This window comes from Orcinus orca, chromosome X, assembly GCF_937001465.1.
Source record: "Orcinus orca chromosome X, mOrcOrc1.1, whole genome shotgun sequence".
NCBI lineage: Eukaryota > Metazoa > Chordata > Mammalia > Artiodactyla > Delphinidae > Orcinus > Orcinus orca.
In genome coordinates, this window is record NC_064580.1 from 103,694,770 (window position 1) to 103,718,519 (window position 23,750).

The 23,750-nt window shown below is 49.0% G+C and overlaps 1 protein-coding gene across 16 annotated transcripts in view; it reads right to left on the reverse strand.

Annotated features, from left to right (window-relative positions):
- Positions 1-1,249: 1,249 nt before the first annotated feature.
- Positions 1,250-23,750, reverse strand: part of SEPTIN6 (septin 6) — a 68,148-nt gene continuing 45,647 nt past the window's right edge. For 4 of the 16 annotated variants that reach the window (XM_049704688.1, XM_033439152.2, XM_033439159.2 and 1 more), the window contains 5 exons: positions 19,594-19,690; positions 16,719-16,887; positions 13,734-13,866; positions 11,054-11,244; positions 9,322-10,246 (listed from right to left, as the gene is read on the reverse strand). In XM_049704688.1, coding sequence (XP_049560645.1) covers positions 10,153-10,246; positions 11,054-11,244; positions 13,734-13,866; positions 16,719-16,887; positions 19,594-19,690 — 684 coding nt within the window. In that variant the 3' untranslated portion in view covers positions 9,322-10,152. The other 12 variants (XM_012535195.3, XM_004275816.4, XM_033439154.2 and 9 more) reach the window with 9 other exon arrangements.

The window sequence follows — 23,750 nt, forward strand, 5'->3', positions numbered from 1 at the left end:
CACGTGGCCTGCAAAGCCTAAGATAGTTACCAGCTGGCCCTTTCCAGAAAAAGTTTGTTGGCCCCTGCCCTAGGGCAATGGTTCTGTTTGGGACGATTTTGCCCTCCAGGGGACATTTAGCATTATCTGGAGACAGTTTCGGTTGTCACAGCTGGGGATGGGATGGTATAGTGTGCTACTGACATCTAGTGGGTAGGGATGCTACAGTGCACAGGACAGCCTCCACAGCAAAGAATTATCTGGCATCAAAAGACTATAGTGCTGAGGTTGAGAAACCGTGGATTGGAAGAACCTAAGATACTTCTAGTAAAGGGGAAACTCCATCCTTAACAGGGATTCCGTTTAGTGAACACCCAGATCTTTAATTTACATTAGCTCATGGAACCTTCGCAATCACCCTGCAAGGGAGTTACTGATATTCTTCTTTTACGGGGAAGTTTTGACCACAACTTGCCCCAGAGCATACACAGCTGGCAAGTCTGTCTGGCTCCACAGCCGGTATTTTTCCACACCTCAGTGCCTGCCGGGGCTCGGTGACGTCACAGGCAAGTGTTGTTCCCGCTCGGCTGCCCCCTAGTGTGCGAGCTGCGCAGACGCAGGCCAGTGTCGTTTCCCCCGGTACCCGCTCAGACGCCTCCAGGCCTCGGTTCGAAGAGGGTATCCACCACCCTCCGGTCTCCAGCATCTGGCCATTCGGGAAATGAAGCTGAGGAAAGGAAACCGCACCTCGACGGCGACCAGAACTATGAAAACTGACCACTCTCCCTCTTGCCCGCTTTAATGCTGGCAGGGACAAAAGGAGGATTCCCTCCCTAGGAGACCCTATCCATAGAAGGCTTTTCAAGTCATATCCATGAATTTTAGGGATGCTCACATCACAGTATTAAATAAGACATGCAGCGCAGAGTTCTTTTCCTTCTGGAATTAAAACTCACCCGAATCTTATTCTGTAGGGTTTGGCAACTCCACTTTCTCCATCTATTTATTATCCTGGAAGATAATGAGCTCAACGCATCAGTTAAGTCCATGCTAATGAAGGAAAAGTAAAGGACTTCCTGCTCATCTCCACCTCACCCCATGGAAATTTCAAGCCCAGGTGGGGGGAGTAGGCCCAGCAGCCTACCCAGGAAGGTTGCAAACTGGCTGATGGTGCCCCCCTGAGCTCCTCGGTCACCCCCTTTGAAAGGAAGCCACCCACTCCTCCTAAGGCAAACCGCGGTGGGCCCATCACCTAATGATCACACAGCCGTTGAGCATTTCTTTGAATTTTATTGAAAATTGACATGGACATTAGAAAGGTATCAAGCTAAACAATGCTGGTTTCGGGATGTTTCTCCTGGCGAATGAAAGCCCCAGAGGGCCAATGACTGGTCACATCTCTGAGCAAAAAGAACAAAGGAGAAGAAAGGAAAAACAGACTCTGGAAAACATGCAAAGAGGCTCTCTCAAGAGACACAGAACAGTGGAATGGCAATGGTTGTAGGGATATATGGGAATGAGCACACTCACATGGTATTTTGATGCAAGTTAAACCAATGAATTCAAGGCAGATTTATCAACATCAAAGCTCTCCCTCCAGATCCCAAGTTGAGCAGAAACTTCTCTCAAAACCCCAACTGGCCTTGGAAGGTTGAACGGAGTCATTTTGCTCTCACTAAGCTTAAACTCCCCCGACTCTCCCTTCTCCACCTGAGAGTTAGTAGATCCACTTCCCCCACTTGCTGGGGGGTCTGCAGAAGGTCTGTGAATGCTGAAGAAGACATGAATGTTGCTCGACTTTCTCATCCATATTCAGAAATGTTTAATAGTGGCTGTAGACAGTCAACCCATTGAACCAGAGAATTGGTGTTTAAAAAGAAAAACAGAAAACTCAAACGAAAACTTGTGAACAGTACTTCCACACCCACAGCTGAGGTCTCCTGCCTCAGTCACTTACACTTGGGTGAGTCGTCCTGCAGTTGTCTCTCTGAGGCTACATTTGGTCCATTCTCCAGCTCGGATGGTTCTTTGCATGCCTTGTTAGGTTAGGACAAGACACTTCCATTTAAAATACCACGTAAGTCGGGAGAGAGCGTCTTGCCTGGACACAGGGACACAATGAACACTTGTTGTGTGGTGTGTGTGTATGCGCACGCACTTTGGAGGGAGAGGGAATTGGTTGGTTTCTGATTTGAGACAATATGGAACCCTAACTCTTCTACAATGGCAGTCTTCTCCTTTAGACTTAGTGCAGCTGCTGAAGACAAGATTAAAAAAAGCTGGAGAGGGAGAGAGAAAGAAAGAAAACATGAAATTAGCTAAAGAAAAAGGATATTCAGAATAAGACAGGGTGAGGGAAGTAGGCAGTGTGAGGTAGCACAGAGCATACTTGGAGAAGACAGGTGAGAAATGGGGTCGCTGATGGGCCATCACCACAGGGAAATGTGCTGAGGTTTTAAGAACACCACACACCAGTTAAAAGCTTCTTGTTTTAATTAAAACAAAAAGAGAGAGAGAGAGCACATATTAACAGCCACATGTGAATGCCAAATAATTAAAACAAAAAACATAAACAACAAAAAAGTGATCTGTACTGCAGCTAGGAAAAGCAAACTTCTGGCTTAAGAGACATGAGGGGGGTGTGTGTGTACACATGGGGATTTTTCAAGAAAACCGTTCTATCCCAGTCTCGGCTGGGGTGGGCGTGGAGCCAGACACAGACCATTTCTAACGACTGGTTTTGTTTCACCAGAAGTAAACAGAGTACTTAGGGTATTTTTTAAAATAGTAATAACTGTACCACTTAAAAAGTCTTTTCACTGAAGAAGGAAGAAAACCTTTCTGTCTACAGTGAGACAAGCTACCCAATAAAATAAGCATTTTAATTCTTTTAATAGCCTTGGTTGACTTCCTAAAGGTAGATTTTTGTTTACCAAACTTCCTTGATGACAAGGATCATCTAGGGCACCTGTTAAACATCCGTCCGCACGCCCCATTCCAGACTCCCAGGAAAGCTGAGCAGCTAACAGGTGCCTGTGACTCTTATCGTCAGCGGAAGTGCTCAGTGCTGGCCTAGAGCCCTCTGCTTTGCCTGTCCCTACCCACCCCATCCTCGAATATTTTCTTATGGGATAAAAACCTCAAAGGCCCTCTAATACTAACTATTCATTTTCTCTGGAACATCAAAAGACTTGTCTCTAGGAACATACATGAACACATTGAGTCCATCTATAAAATGGCTCGGGACTCAGGACACACTGCATTTAGCCTGGCTTCTGCCATGAAACAGGACTGGGGCATCTGGCAAGTCCCTTCATTTCTCGGGGCCTCAATTTCCTCTTACAAGAAAGTGGGTCCTATCTGTCTTCTGGACCAAAATGTCTCCCCTCATACGAAATTCCTGCCTAGTCTCTGAAGGTCTCTCAAAGGCTGGGTGGCTCTAATACCTTTTGAAGTTTTCAGAGCTCCTCAAGCCTCAAGCAGTTAATCTGTAAACAAATGCAAATGAGGGAGCCTCCGATTTGTAATGCAAATAATTACAGCGGATGGAGACCGATTCGTTGTTTATGTTTGGGATTCTTGGGAAGCAGCCGTGAAACTGGTCACAGAAACATCAAAGCTACAAATAAGCAGCCTTTCCCAAGACCTGACAGCCCTAGCTTAGCATCTCCCTGAGCTACTGGCTGAGTACCCAAGCTTTTTTGTTTTTTAAATCTCCGAGCACAGGGTCTCCGAAAATGCTCCACGGTGTGACTTGGATTTTCTCAAGAAACTAGCTTATGCTTTCGCAGCACCACCTTCATACTTGCTTCTGGCCACTCACCAATCAGTGACTCACCAAACAATACATGTCAAAACTGCACTCTTGCTTTGCCAACAAGAAAAGATAAAGTGTGTGCATTTGTTTGCTTTTCGTTTTTTTCTGCTTTTTGCTTCCTGTCATTATCTATTATTGAAGAGAGAACTCCCCTTCCCATTCTCAATACTTCAAAAAGGCCTGAAAATTTCACATAGCCTTGTTTGTGTGTTTTGAAAGAAAGTGACCAAAAAAAAAAAAAAACCCTCAAAAATAAAAAAGAAGGTCATGGTCAGTGCCAGTGGGACTGTGAGGCAGAAATCAAAAGAAGAGGTGGGGCTTGAAGTGGAAGTACATGGCAGGGGCAGGGGACCCAGCTGCCTGGCGCTCCAAAGGAAAGCTGTCAGTTACAATAGGAACCTTGGCTTAAAAGGCTAAATGGAGTCCAGTCCAGCTGTAGCGGGGAATACTATTCAGTACACAGCCATGGATTACTGCAAAGGAAGGGCAGAGAAACGGCGTGTTAGCCACAGATCGTTGCCAGGTCACTCCAGCTCTCACTCTCTCACTGGCCAAACACCAAAGGCCACTGTGCCTCATGGCCCTGACAATGGAGGGCTCTCAACTTCAAAGGGGCTCCCAAAACCACTATCGGATGGGCCCCATCATACAAATCAGGGCTGGAAGATTTTTAAAATACCAAATTCTTAGACTGGAGACAAAGTTAGGGACCTTCCAAGGCACACTTCTTTTCTCCTCTCCAACTGACAGTCTCACCTCTTCTTATTGTGGGGCACGCGCAAAATACAGATTGAAACTCATCATCACATTCACCAAATAGACTGGAAGATTCATCAGAGCAAAACTGATTCTTTGACCACTCAGTTTAGCAGTTTGTGACAGCAGATGATTATACCTGCTACTGGCCCTGCCTTATTGGGATGGTGTGGCGTCCTAAGGGAAATTACAGAGGAGATGCTGAGACACCTCGTAACAATTCCCTAAGACACTAGGTTGGTACTAATATACAGGTTTATTCTGCCTTCTGCATCTGTGGGGTACTCAGAGTAACAGAGGGGGGAAATTCATGCTACTTTCTTCAGCAGTCGTGTTGTCTGGGAAGGGCTGGCTGTAAGCAAACTCGTTCCAGGTTTTTAACACAGCTTGAGTGCAATTATTTTGAGTGAATCAAAACTGGAAAGGGCTGGGCTGACAGGCCAGGAGGAGAAGGCACCAAAGGATTCTCCTTCTGGAACCCTCTGAGAAGAGGCTGCGGCTCTTCTGTTGGGGGCTGAGGGATGGTTGGGGAAGCCAAGTGACTGCGGACTAATGGGGAAAGCCGTGCCGACTGGTGCTCACCCAGCCATGGTGGATGCAAATACCTCAGGGCAACAAGCAGCAGCCAGAGTTGGACCAGGGAAGCTGGTGGTATAGAAGAGCAGGTGGGACCCCTGAACATGTTACAGTCCAGCAAAGATGGAGTGGGGAGTGGCCGGCTGGGGGCGCTGGGAGGGGCACTGGAATGCAGGATGCATCTTTGAACCACGTGACTGATGGCTTCTTGACCAGAGGCCAGACGCCGTCCTCAGACTCTCCGGCTTCTATAAACCTTGGCAGGAAGAAAGGGGAGGGCACGGGTTCTGTGCCCACAGATGTGTTAAGGGGGAATTAGAGACAGGGAAGCCCAGCTTTGTTGCACAGGAAAAGGGCGTCTACAGGAAGCCCAAACTGAAAATGAAAACAGAAGTTGGGTTAATGAATGGATGGATTAATGTCAAAAAAAAAAAAAGGGTAGAAGAAAATGTCTTGATGACTAATGGATAAATTAGAATATAGCTGTGTTAGATGGTCTTAAGTCCTTATTGCACTGGCTTCTGGGAACATGCTTTCTCTCTCATTCACCCACACACCTCTGAGTGGCGACCACAGTGGCATTAGCTAGCAAAACAATTATCAACAGCCACAAGAATACTTCTCTCTTCTTAATTCCTAGGTCCTCACTAGTGCCCCCCACCCAGACACCTTGTAGAGGAATACCTTTAGCAAATCTCCAGGTGGCCTCAGGCCACGGCACAGCGCGCCAGGCTCTCAGCCACTGAGTGCCTCGCCCCATAGGGAAAGCAGAGGAGGTAGAGGTTTCACCTTCGGAGAGTCCCAGTCCACTACCTGGTACCCCTGGGGCAAGATCTGTTCGAGACGTGTCTGGGGGCAGTAACTGGGCTCTGCACTAGGGTCCGACCACAGTCACCTAAAAACCTGAACTACGGAAATCCATTATTGGTTTGTGTTCACACTGCACTTTGAACTTTCTCCCATTTAAACTTCATCCTTGTGACGCAAGTTTGATATATGAGGAGGCTGAGAAACACGGTGAGGCCAACGGACTTGCCTGAGGTCACAGAGAAAGTCACAACCAAGAGGCGCAGCACCTGAATCCCTTGGCTGTTTGATCAAGACTCTTTCCTTCACGCCAGAGTGTCCCCGAGAACTCCTTGCCTGTGGATCTAAGCCCCTGGTTATTTTTTACCTGAACACATTTATCTCATTAAATAAAGATACTGGGGAGGGACAGTTAAAAGCATATGCTGAGTATGTTTGTACAGTCACTTCCTCGGAGTGGATACATCCACACCTACACACCTACACACACACACTCACGTGGATGGCAGTGTATACCAGGAACTAGGAGTGTTGCATTCTTGTTCCTCGCTGTGTGAGCATTGGCAAGTCTCTTAAATTCCCCACTCCTCCATTTGTTCATCTTGTCAACTGAAGATTAGCCCTTTCTCCTCTACCTCACGGGACTGTTGTAATGTGGAAATGAGGCACCATACGGAAAAACACTTTGAATAGTATGAAAATGTAATACAAATGCTCAGCTCTATTTTTCTTCTTTGTCCACTTCCTAGGGGAAGAGAAACCTATAGAACACTGCAACAGCCTATGTCCTGGGCTGCACGGGAAGGCTGAAATATTTTGATATGTGTGTACCGTCCATGCACTGGGCACCCCCAACCAAGGGTCAAGGGGCCAGCAACCACTGAGACATAGCACCTGCAACTGTGTGCGGGTCACAGAGGAAGGATTTCTCTTGCAACTGCAGACAGCTGCCAGCAGTGCCTCAAGCCATTTCAAAACCAGCAAGGAACAGTAAGCCTCACTCTGCCTGCACTCTAGTTAATGAGGGGTGGCCTTTGTGATCCACCCCTGAAATGAGGGCTTTGGGGGATGGACGGGTTGCCTTTGCTGCTTTCAGACCCCAGGGAGCCAAGGCCTCCTTCCCCTATTTGGTTTGGAACGGCTTTTGTGGTGTGCTGGCGAGGAGCATGCCAGAAAAAGCCAACCTACTCAGGGTCGGGGTTGGCTGTTCCCACTGTTTGCCAATTGCCTCTCACTTGGAAAGTATGGCTTTAATTATAGTTTTGCCAGGACTCATTTTAGTAATGGCCATTACCAATGATTTACTCTGGGAAGGCTGAACCAAATTGTGTCAAAGAGCGTTAATTTGGGTTTCATTAACTGAAATCTAACTGAACAGGATGCAACTTTCCTGTTGTCCTCATTGAAAATGGGGGGGGGGGCAAAGAAAATACACATGAACTGAGTGCCGGCCTCTGTGCTGGGCACTGGGACTGCAGCCATGGACAGACACTCTCGGAGTTGTGAGTCTTCCTAGGTGGAAACCTGCTGTTTCATTCAAGTCAACTACCAGGGCGCCGAGACTTGCTTTTAAGCCAGACAATAAATCATTTCATTGTTCTTTTCGGGTTGTTTCCTTTGGCCCAATTTCACGGGCCTTATGTTTCAGAAGCCTCTATGGACTTCCTCTTCGGGATTTGCCTGAAAGTAGGATGTTTTGCCAGCTGCCCAAAGTCCCCAGGGCAGTAGCTGCAGCGATTAGTTCGCTGACTAACAGCAGGCTCTCCATTTAAATCATAAGTTCCATGGGTGAGTGGGGAGAAGTCTTCTCAATATTTTATAGTCCCTGACCCAAACAAAGCAAATGTAAAAGGCATTTATGAGACAGCCGGGGTATTCTGAACACTGACTAGAAATTTTATGTGAACGAATTGTTCATTTTGGGGGTGTGATAATGGTGGCGTTGTCGTTATTTTTTTTTTTTTTTAAGAGTCATGAGCTCTTAGAGATGCATGCTGAAGTATTTACAAATGAAATGATATGGGTTTCGCTTTGCAGTAATCCAGCCGGTTTGGAGCAATAGATAAGACAGGATTGGCGTATGCTGACAGTTGTTTGGGGGCTGTGTTGTGGGTACATGGGGCTGCATTGTACTGTCCTCTCTCTTCTTTCGTTCCTGCTTGAAAGTTTCTATGGTAAAGTTTAACAATGGTAATAAGCCTAATTATGTTAGATCTAAAATATTTATGTTCCTCCCCACTCACTACCTGAGTCTAGTTAAAAAGATAGAAGCAACTTAATCATCGCTATAACCAACGTATAAACTATGTGATGCCAGGGGCTGCTTTATTCACTTCTGCAGACACAACACCTAGCCCTGAGGAATCCATCTTACCAACGGTTACCTGCTTACCTACTTATCAAAGGTGTTCATGAAGCTGGTACTTGTAGAATTAAATATTCTATAATATCTGAGAACCTTCATTTTCTTCCACTTTTATTATAGTTTTGGGGGCCAAACGAAATTAGAGAACTTGAACCCCTCAGGTAAGAAACAGCCACCAGAGGGAAACAGAGAAGCAAGTTTCCGTTGGCTCAAAACATTCCCAAACCTGGGCGCCAAGGCTGACCGTGACGTTGCAGAACAGGGCTTGTGAACTCAACAGTTCCCCTCGTCACAGCAGTTTAGTTAATTTTGAAAGTAATGATGAAGGCGCCTTTAGAAAAAAAATGGCCAAAATTGAAACTTCAAATATTGATCACAGGATCTACCTATGCTACCTAGCTGTTCTAGCAGCAAAAGTCTGAAAACACCCCACTTATAATCAGGAAGGCAAACATTCCCACATGTATACCTGAAATCACACCAGCCTATTTTTTCATAATATAAGTCACAAGAGAATACCAGCTAGAACAACGAAGCAGCTTCTTTGATATTAGATACGTGTGTTGGGCAGGGGGTAGGATTCGGGGAGACGTGTTCTAGAAGCCACTGGCAGTTCTATTTAGAGTTAATGAAGCTTACCGGGACCCTGGGTCTCATGCAGCATGCAGCAAACAGCAGAGTTAACTGTAAAACAGTAAAAGCTGATGAAGGTGGAGTGAGCTTGGGGAGAAATCAAATATTATGAATCAAACATAATATTATGCTGACATGAACAATGAAGAGTTAGAGGTCAGAGGAGATTAGGAGGAGTGGGGAGGGGAAGAAGGGAGGGTGTGCTGGTAGGGACCCCCGAAACACCGGTACTCTTTCTTAACCTCTTTAAGGGCAGCCAAAGGAAGTTCTCAGTATGTGACTCTATTAGATCCGATCACCATCTCTCAAGAAGAAATGCTTCTACCCCTACTTTCGCCCTCAACCCCCGCCCCCCCATCATCACGACGGGACAAGAGTGACACAGGTCTAATGATGGGTCTTCCAGAGGTTAGCCAACTGTTCAGGGAATTACATAAGAAGCCCACACCTGGGGCCACTTATATATCTGGAAATACAGAAGAGGACCCCTTATTGGGGTCCTCTGCCTGGGGGTGGGGTGGCAGTCAGTTAATTGAGGGCAACGAGGAGAAAGCCTGGTCTGGGAGGAACTTCCACTGAACAGCTCAATAGGGACTATTTATAGTTGAGTGTCAGTGGGGTCCCAACAAATGAATCTCCTAATTCCTGCCAGCAGGCCATGAAACTGCCCCAGGGACTGAGTTAACAAACACCACAGGACTACGGAAGGCCGGAAGACAAATTTAGACTTTTCTGATCTTAAAAATAGAAATCCATTCCTGCCGCGCAACTAACACAAGTCAGTTAATATACAGTGCGCCCAAAGAGGCTTTTTTCGGGCTACCTGAACTTTATCTATCAGGTAATACCACAAAAAGTTAGTCTGTGACTTTGACATATAGACTGTGAGATTCAGTAACAAAAAATCTCTGGACTAATTGGTGAAAATACCCAAGTAATATTTTTGAAAAAAGAATATTCAGATGGCAAAACTGAGTGCCTTTAAATATAAGCTATTTTACTGTTGTATTTTATTGTTGGTGAAATGTTATACTGTTTTATCCTTAACTGATAAGTCAGGCACAGAAGAAAGGATGTTTCCGCCTTCTGGCAAATATCCAATAGTTGAGTCCAGCAACAAGTGGCTAAGAACAGAAGGCAATGACCAGGGACATGTTTCAGATCCTCAGGCCGCTTTAGTAAGGACACTGCTTGACACTGCAAATGAGGGCTCCTCCAGTCACACTGCACAAACAACTAGAGCGCAAGGGACCACCGGATGTTTTCCTGGTGTTGTACAGGTCCCGTCGGAAATGCTTTTCTCTTCTCTGGTTCTGGGATAAGGGATGGATAACTTCAGCAAGCAAGGCCTGGGCTTGGGTCAGGGATACTGACCCACATGGTAACCAAGAGCTCATGCTATCCTGCCTCACCAAACGCCAGGGGAGACAGATGGATTGTACAGTCATCCCCGGTGTGGAGGATGGTGCCCGCGGAGGATACTAGCATCTGAGGGTTCCCCACCAAGTCCCCGGTACCCCAGGCTGGGAACAACAAAGCAGCCAAGAGGGAGGGACGGGAAGGGGTGAGAAATCAGGACCAGGTTGCAGCCTTCAGCGGCAGCACTTGAACCCTGTTGGCCGCAGCCGTGAGAACTGAGCGGGGGGGCGAGGGGGGGGTCTCCAGGCATGGAGAGGTGAACCACCTTAGACCTAGGACAAGCGAGCAGAGGCCTGTGAGCTGGATCGGCTCCAGCCTTCCGGGGGAAAGAGGGTGCCCGGAGGCTCCTGCTACCCTCTCTCTGCACTTCTTTCTGTTCATCTCTTTCCTGTAACTTTGCAGCTTCTCGTTGTTTCCTCCCTTCTTCTTTCTCCTGTCTCACATTCCTTTTGCTTTTCGTCCCCCTTTCCCTCCCTCTCCTCCTACCTTGAGTTTGCAGGGTTTTCCCAAGCGGGCCGAGCAGAGGGGCTGGGCCTCTGGGGCCACACACCGCCCTCCCCTACTCTCAGCTCCCCAAACTCAGGGAATCCGAAGGTCCAGTGGGGACACCGAGATCAGCCCACAGCTGGCCTCGGTCACCGCCCTGAGGGGATGAGCAGGAGGGGAGAGAGGCCCTCGCCCCAGAGCAGCCCACTACTTACTTCTTCTTCTCTTTGTCTCTTTTCAGAGTCTGTGAGCCTCCAGCCTGGGAGCCCTGGGACTGGAGCAGCTCGGCTGCCGTCTTTCTCTGTTTGAAAGCGTTCACTTCATCATCCAGGGATTTCTTCTTATCCTCCAGCTTCTTCTTCTCGTCCTGGTGCAGTTTCTTCAGACGGTCAAACTTCTCATGCAGCTGGCAGGGAAGCACAGGGAGTTTGGGGAGACCCCCTGTGAGCAGATCCCAGCTGAGCCCGGGGTGGGGGGGGGATGGGCAGGCTTGCGACCCTCAGGACCCTGGGACCTGACGAGCCATTTCTGCCAGGGACGGCTATGATAACACCAAAGGGCACCATGTTCTGGACAGTTCCCTTCTGCCATCTTACCTTTGTGTTTCTGCTGCGGAATATGGTCAGGGAACCGTGCATTCTGCTTAATCAAGCATTTTATTTAAAAGAGTCCCGAGAGTTACTACATGTGGATAAAAATAACATCAGTGATAATACAGAACATTTATTGAGTGCTTATTATAGGCCAGGCACTGACTTTTATAAGCACTTTATATGTATTAACTCATTTAATCATCACAACAACCCTATGAGGTAGATTCTGTTATTGTCTGCATTTTATAAGGAAATAGAAGGTATGAGAAGTTAAGGAATTTGCCCAAGCTCAACTCATTCTTTTTATTTATTTATTTTTGGCTGCACTGGGTCTTCCTTGCTGCGCACAGGCTTTCTCTAGTTGCAGCGAGCGCGGGCTATTCTTCGCTGCAGTACGTGGGCTTCTCATTGCGGTGGCTTCTCTTGCTGCGGAGCACGGGCTCTAGGTGCGCGGGCTCAGTAGTTGTGGCTCGTCGGCTGTAGAGCGCAGGCTCAGTAGTTGTGGCACACGGGCTTAGTTACTCTGTGGCATGTGGGATCTTCCCGGACCAAGGATGGAACCCGTGTCCCCTGCCCTGCATTGGCAGGCGGACTCTTAACCACTGCGCCACCAGGGAAGTCCTTCAACTCATTCTTTAGATGATTATATAATGACATCTCTCTCAGTATGAAAGGGGCCCCTGGCTTTTCTTATTCCCTCCAATCAGGGAGATCATGGGGAGTTGCAGAGAAAATTTCAGCAGTGCCGAAGCTGGTCAAAGACAAGACTTGTTCTTGGACATGGAAGGAGATAAAAGAATTTTAGAAAATGGGATGATTGCGGAAACCTCAGCTTTGATCAAGGGGAGGCTTAACTAGCCCTGAATAGAGCCAGAGACCCAAAGGAGAAGAGCAAGAATATTCTGGCATGCCACTGTGATAAGTGGATCAGAGCGCTAGGGGTGTAGGTGGTAACAAACTAGCATGTGATAAACTACCCTGAATAGTAAGAGCAGCCCAAGCATCATTTCACTTTCTTTTGAGGATTCAGGAGGGAATGGAGGGTTCTGAAGCACTCACAGTACACTGTGAAGGAGGTCACGTGTCCTACAGGTATCTGGGACTGTCACTGAGTAAGGGGTGGTGGATGACAGACCTGCTGTGTAAACCAGCTTTTGCTAGTCACTTGGGGCAGGCTGGTGGTGGAAGCTCTGCTGATCAGTTGCTTTCGCCTGGCTTTTGTTCACTGGCCTTTCACTAATTTTCTTTATCGTTGAGATCCCCTCACCTGTCTTCCTAAAAGTACTGGGTGATATTATTCTTCTGAAAAGTGAAACTGAAATGAAGTCAATTCTCTTGCCATGGGCTTTGGCAATAACACCGGACAGCAGATTAAAAGAGGAAGAGGCTTGGGAAGTAATTAAGTGCTTCCTTTCTTTATGGGTTTCGAGGCCCAGAGAGCTGAAGCAGTTGCTGACGTGACCAAAACTGTGCCTGAGGCCAATTAATCTGGCAGCAGTAGGGGAATCGGTAGTGGGACCTCGGAGGCAAGGCAATGGTTAGAGGGCTAAATGCACTCTACTCTATTAGTCACGGCTTAAGTAATGGAAACTCCAGACAGACCATCAAGCCTTAGTTTAAAAACTTGCTAGAGCCGCACCAATGTTTCTTTAATGCTAGCATGAAATGGAATAGAATATTCAAGTGGATGGGGAAATGCAGCAGCTGTCACTGGTTTAGGACTCAGCAAGGTACCTAGGACTCCCTGGGACCATCTTTCCCCATGGCCCTCAGGGCAAGCAGGATGGAGCAGGACTGCGAAGAAAGTGATCAACTGTCCCTACTGGGCTCTGAACTCCCAGAAAGGGGGGGGGAATATCAGCCCGCCCCTGACCTCGAGGGGCTAGGTCAGGTCTTGACTCTTGAGTGGCGCTGCCCAATAGAACTTTCTGTGGCATGAGGGTTGAGCATTTGAAATGTGGCTAATGCAACTTATAAACTGAGTTTTAAACTGTACTTAATTTCAATTCATTTAAATTTAAATAGCTACATGGGCTAGCAGCTACCTTATGGGACAGTGCGGCTCTAGTGAACTAAGTAACAGAGAACGAGAAAACATCCCGGCCTTGGGGAATGAGGGATGGAGAAGACACAGATCTCACAGCCTCCTCTGTGCCAGCCAAGGCACGGCGACAGATGCTGCGCCCCATTCCTGCCCGGAGGCTGCAAGACTCCCCCAGCTGCTCTCTTGGGGCAGGAACCCCTGTCTTGCCCAAGTTCAGCCTCCTTTTCCTTCCCACCTGGCACGCAGGCTCACATTTACCTCTTTTTCTGCCTCTTTAAGTTCAGCTTCTTTCTCTTTGACTCTCTGGACGAACATCTGTCTCATCTCCTCTTCTTTTTTCTGGAGCTCCCCTAGGAACTCATTCCTTTTGGCCTCATACGTCTCCTGTAAGCTGCGAACATGGTCAGGTTAATTCCCCTGCCTTTGGAATGGCTCCTGTTCACTGAAAACTGGCCCCAGTGATCCTCCCTGGGTTCTCCCACCCTCTCTTCCTCAATTCTGTGGGACGTGCAAAAGCAGAAGCACAGAGCTGTGGGCACCTGGACTGGCACGTGACAGCAGGGTCACAGGGTGCTGCGGGGTTATGGGGCCACCCCGGTGAACCCGAGAGATATCTGGAACTGGGAGTGACTTAGAACATCTGCTTCTATTCCCTGATTTACAGATAAAGAGAGAGGCCCAGAGAAGTGAGGTGACTCGCTCAAGATCACACAGCTAGTTAGAGGGAGAGCTGAGACCGGAAGCTGGGTTTCGTCTCATAATCTAGGTCCTTCCACCTGCACTATGCTGCCAGGTCCTGGCTCTGAAACTGATCACATTGATGAACGATTTCAACAAACACTTGATGAGACTCCACCATGTGCTGGACACAGAAATAAGTGATACTATGCTAGTCACTCAATATCTAGAGCCAACAGCCACTGTGCCTGCCAAGGAACTCACAGTCTAGTGGGAGATGCCTGGGTTAAGTCTCCCTGCCCCCGGCCTGGACTTAGCTTTAAAGAAATAGGAGTTAGCCTGGTGAACATGAAGAGGATGTGTGCTCCGAAGAGGGCAGCCTGTGGAAGGGCACATGTGGAGAAGGAATGGCACACCTGGCTGGAGTAGTGGGCGACGAGGCTCCTGAGTGTGGCAGGAGAGAGCAGGCATTGGATGCCATGTTAAGACTTAGATGTTTTAAGCAGGGCTGACTTGATACGTTTTGAAAATGGGAAAGACCACTCTGGGCATTGTGTGAAGGTAACAACAATCCAAGTAAGAAATGACAGGATCTTAATTAACGTCAAGGGCTGGGAAGGAATGTGGGAATGGGAGACAAGCGAGGGAAGCAGAACTCCCAGGACTTGGGAGGAGTCAAAGATGATTCTGGTTTTTCGACTTGGGCAACCAGGTGGATGGTGGTGCTATGTACTATGACAGGGAACACTGGAGAAGGAGTACGTTTAAGGAGATGAATTAAATTTGAGACAGCTTGAGTTTCAGGTACATCCTCTATGGGACAGCCGAGTGAAAATATCCAGTAAGCAGTGGGATCACTGGGTTTGGAGCTCAAAAGTAAGATGTTAGCTTGGGAGTAATCTATTTCTAGGTGGTAATTAGGGCTGTGAGAGTAGAAAGAACCAGCTGCAAAGAACATAGAGAGTGAAAGGAGCAGAGGCCATCAGAAAGAACGGGGAAAGGCAGAAGCTGAACAAAATGAACCTGTCGATGAGGCTTTGAAGGAGTAGCAGCGCGCGCGAGAGGACTGAAACCGGCCAGACCAGTGCTAGAAAAGCGAACGGCGGAGAGAATTTCGGGGAGGAGGCAGAGGGGACGAGTATCAAATGCTATGTTGAGATTAAAAAGAGATGGGACTCAGAGGCCACAGTGGAATTGGCCGTGAGTATGTGACTGCTGACCTTGGAAAGAGGCGTCTGCATTCAGTGGTGCAGTGGAGGCGGAAGCCAGTAAACACGGAACAATTCTTTCCCCTTCCCATCACAGCCAAACTCCTTGACAGGGCGGAGGCTGGTGACGAGGAGCAGGGTGAGGGAGAGTTTCTTTAGGATGAGAATGTCTGCCTGCAACATGGAAAGGAGCCAGCAGAGAAAACGTGCAGAGGGCAAAGACGCGGGAAACAGAGGTAGTCAGGCTGGAGGCGACCTAGGAGGGGAGGGGACTAGACGACACCTCTTCCCCCGCAGGTGCAGATTAAAGCTGTCAGAAGGGAAGGAGGGAGAAAGCAAAGGCAACGCCCACCAGAGAGACCAGCATGTTTTCCTCCAACTCCAGGGGCTCCGGCAGCCCCTGTCCATGAAAGGGGCGTTCACTCGCCCCTCCAGAACCAGGCATCCCCAAAGGAATGGCTATGCTTTGCCCCCAGGTGGGCTTTCTGCTGTGAACAAGTACTGTGGGATCTCAGAGGCCATTTGAAGGCCATCTTATCCCACAAGCATCCCCCTAACTTGCTTATGGAGGCCTGACAGCTCCTGAAAGGGGACCTGAGCTCCAATAAAGGACACCACATGGTAATTTACAATGTGGGGCTTACGTCACACACCATGCATCTAGATCAAACACTTAAACATATAGCTCCCATCAGCATAGTTATTTGAAAGCATTTGAAGCAATGTTTTCAAAAACATTCCTCTTCTCTGAAAGCATCTTGGTTCTGATTTGAAATGTCAATGATTATTAACATCCTGTGGTCAAAACAAAACTTGCCCTTGAACACAAACACTAAGGACAGCGACTGAAGAGCCGGAAGTTCATCAACACTTGTGCAATGACTGCTGCCTGGTCCCATCTGGTTTTGATAACAGGGAGGGGGCTAAAGAACAGACTGGAAACCCGACAGAGCAGAAGGAGCCTGATGTAGAAAGTAGGGCAGTGGCCAGACACAAACTGCCACGTGGCGGAACAAGGCCCGGGCTCAGGGCTCGCAGCTGCCGTGTGAATGCTTGTGGCAGCGAGACAATCGGCCTCGCCCATCCCCTGGCCTCCTCCCTGCCCCCACCCTTATAAGCAGGACAGCAATGCTTACCAAGCCCGTCCTGCCACAGCTCCCCCTGGCAGGTGTGCCGAGGCAGAGAAGGGACGGGCAAGTGGAAGTGGCGAGCGACTTAGCCCTGTGGCTCCAGGTCTGGGCACCCGTGTCTCACCTCCCCTGTGAATTCTCCAGGGCGAGGCTTCCCCACCGCCCCCCCGCCCCGCCCTGCATCGTGTGCGCTGAGCTGAGCTGGGCCGGGCTGGTGGGAGAGATACCTGAAGGGTTTGCTGTCGGGGTCGGTGTCCTTAAAGCCCATCTCCTCCAGCTTGCAGCGGCGGTACAGCTCATAGTGCCGGCTGTGGGTCTGCTCCCGGAGGTCCTCCATGTTGACCCGGATCAGCATCTCCCGCAGCTTCACAAAGTCGCAGTGGGCTTCATTTTCAACTGCACAGCAGCGGTTGGGGTATTGGAAAGGAAGGTCACAAGAAGCAGAAATGGACAAAATGAGACGGGAAATGTCTAACAGTGACATCGCCTTTCAATCTGTGTATATAGAGCTTGCAATTTTGCCTCCTAATTGGCTTTTCTACTAAAAAGGCAAATGACAAGTTACAAGAATGACACTAATGGAAAACTGCAATACCATAAAAATATCTAAGAAGACATTCATTAGCACCTCAACCCAAATTCACCCATCAGACATTCACAGAAATGTTTGCTCTGCACCACTTTTAGGATGATGGCAAATGCACATTCAACCATCCATCTGATAAATACTTGCAAAATTTCTGTTCCCAGGATCGTGTGAGGCACTGGAAATTCAAAAACATGGAGTCTTGCCCGTAGGAGCTTCCAGTTTAGTGGAAGAACATAATACAATGCAAAAATTACCAACATGGAGGTATATAGCCAAGGTGCAACAAAAGCCCAGAAAAGCCCGGGGGCCTGAGAACTCCAGGGAGAGTGAAGGCTTCAACGAAGAGATGACCGACCCCTAAGATGACTCTTGAAGGAAGGCTAGGAATTAAACAGGCAGATAAGGGACTCATCCTTGCAAGATCTCAATGAGGTCAGGCAAAGTTACACAACTAGAAGTCACAGGGTTAGGATTGCAATCCAGGTCCTCTAAAGGAGAGACAAAGGCTATGACCAGGTGCCAAAGTCAAAGGATAAGGGAGAAGAACTAGGACATCTATAGATGACAGTGACAAGGAGGGATGTGGACCACAGGTGTGGCCCATCTGTATGGTAGAAGCTTCAAAGGAGGTGTTTTCAGAGGGTGGATAATGGCCTGATGGCAGCAATGATGACCAGGACAGAGTGGGCCCCACTTTCCAGCCTGAGTGAACAAGCCCCCTCCTCAAAAGAGTAGCATCTGAGATGATGAACAGGCACAGTTACCCCAGATTCTGTCTCACGGGTCTGGGAGAAGGTCGTGGGGACAGGGAGGGACACGAGGATGACAGGGTGGGGCAGGGTTGCAGCAGATTGCATTGCGGTCATCAGAGCAATCTTTCCAAAGCCCAAATCAGCTCACATAACCCCTTTGCCTAAAACACATTGCCTCTGGGAGAAAGCCCCTCGCTGTCATAGAACATATCAGCGTTAAGTCAGGCAACTCCTCAGGACAATCTCCTCCTCCATCCCTGGAGAGTGGTCCCTGATGGCCAGTCACAAGGAGTGACTCCAAGGCTCTGCAAGGCCCAGACAATGCATGGCTTCTCTCACTCAAACAGAACCACGAACTCCGACTTACAAGAAACACTTGGAAAACCCCCTTTGTTGGCTGGGTGTGGGGTGGTCTGAATCGGAGTATGTTCTTGGGACCACGTCTGCTAGCTTCTCCTCATTTCACCTCAGGTTCCTGTCTCTCAGACTCCAAAATTCACTCCCAGGGTGGGACTGTTGGTCCAGAAAGCATTTGCAAATGTTCTGGGAGGAGCATCCCCAGACCCAAATGGTAGAGAAGACCAAAAGCTAGCATGGTTCTGATGACCAGCGTTGTCCTTACCCGCGGAAAAGCCAGCTATCGCCGGACGGTGTCTGGCGTGCCCCAGAGCCTGCCAGCCTTTGATGTGATGTGGACAACTTCCCACCAGCTTCTGGTTGTTTGCTCAGTGGCCGGAATGAGTTTACAGTAAACCAGCCACCCTCTCACACATGGTGCCCCTGCCATCTGCCACCCAGCGTATGGCTGGAGACTCGGAGGACCAGACACCTCGTACACCCATGGCAATGTCCTGGGCCTTATCCACTGAACTAGTACCACATAATGTGTGTCAGGCAGACCACAAAAGGAAATTTCCTGAGCCCGTAGGCAATACGTCTGTTTTTAATTTGCAAAATAATCATACATACAAAAGAGTGCTTGAAATGTACAATTTAAAGGTTTAAAAAAAAAAAAAAAGAACACCGATGTATCCATGGCCCAGGTGAAACGTTACCAGGGCCCTAGAAGTCCCTTTGAGTCCCTGATCTCATGCCTCTCCTTCCCTGCAACAAGACTTAACCACTAGCCTGAGTTGGGGATTTATCCTTCCTTTGTTTTTCTTTATAGTTTTACCATATATGCATGAATTCCTAAAGTTTGGTTTTATCTACTTTTGGAATCCGTATAAATGGAATCATACGGCCTGTCTTCTTCTATGATTTACTCAGCTCAACATTATGTTTCTGAGATGCATTGCTGTAGATGTAACTAAAGTCCATCCATTTTCGTTGCTGAATAATATTGCATTATTTGAACATTCCACAATTCTCCCAATCTATTTTTAATGGCTATCTGGCTTGTTTCTAATTATTTGCTATTATGAACAATGCTGCTGTGGACACTGTTGTCGGTCTCCTGGTACACGCAGGCGAGTACACATGCTTTCTCACACACTCCTTGCTACCTTACTCCAAGTACATTTATTTTTGTTTTAAGAATGCTTTCTCCATTACAGACAAAGAGAGCCTGCTCACCGCAGAGAATCCAGGTATGGAGCCAGAGTTTGCCTGCTGGCAACACCTACAGATGTTTGAGGCCCAAGCTGAATGAGTAGAGACTGGGGACAAGCTAGGGACTGGTCACACAGGGGCTGAGGACAAGCAAAGAGACAGACAGAAGGGGATCCCTGAGCACAGCCCCCCTCCTGGAGATTCACTCACCCTGCACCGTGCCCCAGGGATACTGCCGCGCCTTCACCATCTTGTTCCCTATCTTCAGTTCTTCTGTGCTGCCAATGACAGCAAACGGCAGGTGGGCCTGGAACGGGAGGCAGACAAAAGCTCTGAACTCTGGGGAAAGGCACTGAGCGACCCCCAGTTCAGCTGCTGGTCATCACCGGGGCCTCGGCGCTCCAGCTGCAGTGTCCCTCGCTGTCGCCATTATCAAGAGACCTTTCTTAAGCTCCCGAGCTGTGTAGGGAGAACAGGCCTAGTCCAAGCTCCTGCTGTTCAGAAATTCACAATCGAAGGTAACAAGGACACGGCCGAGTGCGTAGGGAACAGAGACAGTAAGTAAGCAGGATAATAAGCAGATACACAGATCAGCCAGCTGGTCAGTCTTCACAGTTGCCGAGGGGAAGAGCCTTTGGAGCGCAGGTGAGTGGGATGAGGGGGGCTATGTGTGGAGAGAGACTAAAGGAGAACCAAGGGGCTGGGATCACTGCCCCCCCCTTCCCGGCGTGTGACAGCGCCGAGAATAGGCACATACAGAGACCACACTGCTGACTGACATGGACGCTCCTTCCCCAGAGCAAGAGCTCGCATTGAGCTCTTGAGCCTAGAAGTCAAGTCCCCAAGCATTTACCCACGTGCCCATCCCTGTGCGGGGTTCTGTGTCAGGGGCTGTAAGGGAAGCAAAAGGAGTAGAAGACACACTCTCTCGCCCTCAGGGAGCTTACACTCTGGTTGGGGAAGACTGAATTACATACCCCAAATCACATAAGACAGAATATGCCCAAGGGCTCAAGTGTATGGTCTGGTGCCCTGCACACAGTAGGTGCTTAATAAATACTCCTTGAATGGCAGTGGCACGACCACAGGAATAGCAGAGGAAAGAAAAGTACAAATGCTTGCAGGGGAGGGGGGTAACAAGGAGCGAGGCCTGGAGGAGAGGCAGCCACCCCCATCTGGTAGCGTGGGACCTGGGACACCGGCACTGCACCCCATTCCACAGGGAGCCGGCCAGGTTATAAGTCTGAGTCACCACCGGCCAAATGGAAGCACTGAATAAATACTGTTTACAAACCAGGTGATCCTGGGTGGAGTTTTAGCCAAAAGGGCTTTACACAGAGAAGGAAAAAGTCCACTGGAACAAGCTTTCTTAGCCTGCTTGGAGAAACAGGCTTCAATCTCAGATATTCTGACCCACTTGCTCACTCATCCAGTCTACAAATATTTACTGAGCTCCTACTATGTGCCGGGCATTAAGAAGAATACAACGCCGAAAAAGCTCAGAGCCTCCCCCTGGCGAGTGCACAGTGTGGTAGGGGAAAGACGCACCAACAGTGATAATACAGTCAAGGTCCAGACTATGAACAGAGGCTTGAGGGCTGGAGGAACTCAGAGGAAGGAGAAGCTAATTCCGTGGGAAGTCAAAGCAGGCTTCACAGAGTAGGTAGTAGCAATCGTACTAACGGGATTGGGAGCTATGGACCTGATATTAGCAGCAGCTCTGTTTCCCACATACCAGGTGCTCTACGTTGTATTATCTCACTGAATCTTTACAACACTAGGATGTAGGTATTCTTATTATCCCCATTTTATAGAAGAGGAAACTGAAGTCCGGAAGGGCTAAATGACTTGCCAGCAGCCACACCGCAGTAAGAGGCAGAGCTAGGGGCGGAATCCAGGTCTCTCTGACTTCAAAGCCCACCCCTGCTGGTCTACCACTCCCTTTTGGGGGGTTCGAGCAGCAGATGAGGGGAACACTCTAAACCCTGGGGGTGAACTGGCCATGCAAGGCCAGATTGTAAGAGGCAGTTGAAATCTGATCTCACAGCCAATCCTTCCTTTCCATTCTCCTCTAACTCTGCACCCCAAGAATGTTCTTCAGAGTGGAGGAACACAGGCGTTAGTCAGGAGCTCAGCCCCAGGACACCTGCTAACCCCCCCGAGGTGCTTGGCTATCCAGCTGAAGCAGCTCCCCCTTCACCCCCTCTCAGCTGCTCTCCAATGATCCTCTCAGGTGTTCCCACTTCAATGACTGTCCCCAAAGTGCGGACAGAGGACAGAGGGAAAGATGAGGTTATGGATATGGAAGGTGGGTGATGGGTGGAGGTGGGAAATGTTTCATCAGTCCTAGTAGGGGACCGATCACGAGGATCACTGGGCGTGCGACATACAGAGCATGGGATGGGGGGCAATGAAATCCTGAAAACTCTGCCTAAGTGCCAGAGCGTCTGTGACCTCTGCCAGCTGGCTTTGTGGGGGTGGGGTCATCTGGACACAACTCATTCCCCCTCAGAGACCCAAGACACATCGGGAGCCTCAAATCCACCCCCAAACACTCTCAAGGAAAAGGCTGCCCCTCCTGCAGACAGCCCAAAGCTTCAGTCACACGAAGGGGCAGCCATAGCAGAGGGCGAGACCGAGGGAGGAGATGTTGCATCATTCTCACGCATCCTGGGCTCTCGGCTGAAAGTGATGGAGGAGGAGGGCATGTGAAGTGGGAAGTACTTCTCTGGGCTTAAGAGCAAAAAAAAGAAAACAAAATCCAAGACGAGAATAAAGGAATTAAAAAAAAAAAATGTCAGTATTCCCTTGGGACTGTTATTTTTCTCTCCAGAAAACATTGTTAGTTAGAATGCCAGGGTCACTTACTTTCCCTCCTCCTTAAACTGCTGTCATTTTATCCCTCCCTGCTCTAAGACACACAGCCCCTGCCACGGCAGCTCCAGAGCGCTCCTGAGGCCTCACACACACTCCTTTGCAACTGGCGTCAAAGTCTGTCCTGATAAGTACATGCAAGGATATCATTTCCAAGTGCTCCCAGGCAGATTTCATTCGATTCTACAACAGGCTTACAGGGCGGTTAGTATAAACCCCATTCGTGATTTGGAAAACTGGTGCAGAGAAAAGTTAACTGAGTTGCCCAGGTCCCTAAGTCCCGTGCCCAGATCTTCCCAGGGAGCAGTGAGGACACCGCGCTGTAGCCGCCAGCCTCTCCCAACCACCCAGGGCTGGAAGTCAGCTCAGCTTTAACCATGCTGCTCTTGAGACACTGATGGCTCTGAAAACCAGAATAGAGTCGAGCAGAGCAGGGAAAAGGTAAACCCTCCAACCAACCCCACCTCCAGGGCTGACACTCTGTATGTGTGGGCCCAGGGAGGAGAGGGGAGATGCAAGACGGCGCAGCTGCTGAAACCTGGACAAGTTCCTAAGGGGACTCCGTGTTACCCTCTCTCGCCCAAGAGACCTCGGATGCCCCAGTCTCAGCCTCCTCCCGGGAGTCTGTTCCCAGACTCACTACCTTTGCAGCCTCATATGTACCTTAAATTCCTCTCGGTACATTTTAAAGTGTTTGATGATCCAACTGGCATGATTATTGTATTCTGGTTCCACGACACCCATTCTGCTAGGGAGGTTAGATGACCATCCCCCTAAGCCTCGTGAAATAGAGTGTCAGGACCACCGTTTATCCCTCATCTGGTAATATCCCGAATGGGTGTGGTTTCCTCCCAGGCGGACAGTATTTCCCAGTCGTTCTGCCGGTTATGCTGGCCTCCATTCTAGGCTCCTACCAGTGACCGAGAATTGTCTGATTCTCTCAAGTCAACCCTTGGTGGTGATGCCCACAAAAGTATGTGCCAACAATGGAAATGGCACTGCTGCCTCAGGAGGAGACAGGCTTGTGCCTATGGGTCTCCCTGTGACCCTCCCGGTCACCCATGCGCTCTCACTGGGCCCAAATGCCTTTGCGGGGGCCAAACCCAAGACCTCATAGGCAGCCAACTGACTGAGCCGAGTCGAGTAACTGGGCCTAGTCCCTGGTCCCTGGCCATGATTTGAAGCATTCAAAGAACAACATTCGATCTGAACCACACAGCAATTTTAAGCATTAAAATCTACAACCTTGAGAGCTCTCAGAGCATAGGTGGAAAGGAGCACGCAACAAGACCTCTCCCTCCCTTCTCTTGCCCCTCAAGCTGAAATAAGGGTTTTCAGAGCCACCCAGAAGCCCAGGGGAAGGCTATACCTCACGACTCTCATTTCCTGCCATGAAAGTCCCTAGTGGGGAGCTGCAGGATGACTGGGGGCTCTTCTGCACTTGGGCAAGAGGCTTCTTCCCCTCTTCCAATCCAGTTCCCATGACAATTGGC